Source organism: Phanerochaete carnosa (genome assembly GCF_000300595.1).
Source record: "Phanerochaete carnosa HHB-10118-sp unplaced genomic scaffold PHACAscaffold_914, whole genome shotgun sequence".
NCBI lineage: Eukaryota > Fungi > Basidiomycota > Agaricomycetes > Polyporales > Phanerochaetaceae > Phanerochaete > Phanerochaete carnosa.
Window position 1 is genome coordinate 1 of NW_006768541.1, and position 1,614 is coordinate 1,614.

At 57.9% G+C, this 1,614-nt stretch overlaps 1 protein-coding gene across 1 annotated transcript; it reads right to left on the minus strand.

The window, feature by feature from the left end:
* Window positions 1-180: 180 nt before the first annotated feature.
* PHACADRAFT_109353 (uncharacterized protein) lies at window positions 181-1,407 on the minus strand (the record flags this gene model as incomplete). The annotated part of the gene is made up of 3 exons (XM_007403247.1): window positions 181-320; window positions 375-653; window positions 696-1,407. Coding segments are annotated over 3 exons (1,131 nt in total), but the record flags the coding sequence as incomplete, so codon positions are not given.
* Between the last annotated feature and the right edge of the window lie 207 nt (window positions 1,408-1,614).

Here is a 1,614-nt window from a genome sequence, read left to right on the forward strand (position 1 = left end):
CGAGGGATCGTGAGATATCGGGCTACAGTTGAGCAGCTCGCCTTCGGAATAGTTGATGACAGTGGTCTCCGAGGGTATCGTCTTCCCCAGCATGAGTTGAGACCACGAAGGGCACCATTTAGTTCCCGGAGCGTTGCCGACCACAGGGCAGTTGACAAGGAGGTCAGTCCGGTGTTTGTGCGACATCTGCTGCACGAGCTGGCCCCAACCGTCTTCGCAGCACTGCTTCGCGTCGTAGATCGGCAGAGCGGGACACTTCAAGAGGAGTCCCAACGCGCTGACTTGGTCGATATGGTGAGTACCGCGCCGGCTTCGTAAGACTTTGGCTAAGGCAAACAAGTCTGGTGGGTCCCGCGCCAGCACCTGCAGCAGACTGCAAACCCCGTCGTGGAACTGTGTCGGCAAGTCCAAGTCCTCCTTCCGAACCATGAACTCCTCAGGCACCAGCCCTCCGAGGAGCCAGTTGGAGGTAGTCTCCTGCATCGTCCAGACTCGGTTGAGCCAGCTCCTTTCGTCGTTGAACATCTCCGCGGTTACGCAGAATGGCCTACCGAGACCGCTGAAATACGTGATGACCACCTGCGATGGCTTGCACCGGAAGACATGTCCGATAGTGGGGACGTCGAGTCTCCACTCCTCCTGCCGCAACGCCTCTACGTTCTGCCATCTGTCCGAGTCCCAGCTGAGCCAGGTACGTCTTTCTTCATCCACCTGCTGTCTCAGACAAAGCACGTCCAACCAGACGTACTCGGCGCCCAGGTTCAGTAGCTCGATGCGCACGTGGCCGAGTTCGACGTCGCGGGGAATAGGCAATACCCACTCAAAACCGTTCACGCGCGTTCTGATGAACTTGCGCTGTCTATCATTCACCCAGCTGTGCGAAACCGCCCAAAGGTTCCTCGGTATGTCCTTGGAGAGGAGCACCCAGAAGGGAAGGACGCGGTTGCTGTACAGGTCCCATACACGACGTGGTGGGGTGCGGGGCTGGACGATGAGGCCTCGGTTAGAGTCGATAGCCCTCTTGCGCATCCCGTAGTCTTGCCGTGCGCCTCTCTCCAAACGACCTTGCAGACGGTCCACGTCACAGAGCCACCCGCGCCGAACTTCGCCATAGACCCTTCCAAAGTCGCAGTCTGCCCTTTTCACGTAGCTGCCGAGCAAAGAGGACAAGTGGCTGTTCAGCCGATACGTTGTACCGAAGACCTCGTTGAGCTTCTGCAGAAGACCAGAGACGCCGAGAGACGAGCACGGTGTATCCGCTAGCTCATTCTGTATCGCGCCTGTGCCGTCGAAACGTGTCTGAAGGGGGCATTGTGTATCGCAATTCATGGGTGTGACGGAGTAGAGTTTTCCTTTCGGGAATTGCCTGAAAGCAGAGAGAGGGGCCGCCGGGGTCGAGTATTTCATCATATCCGCTAGCTTCCAGACGCCCTCCAGGGATCCGCAAGGCTGATCGTCTCTGCCCTGCTGCTCTCCGATACTGGGCATAGTATGGACCTTGCAGTGAAGCCCAAAACTGACACGCAAATCGAGAGGGAGTTTTGGAGACGTCGCAAGCTGCGAGACGCCTTGGGAAGCGAGGTCCTTGGCGGGCTTCTGGAGATACTTCCACAG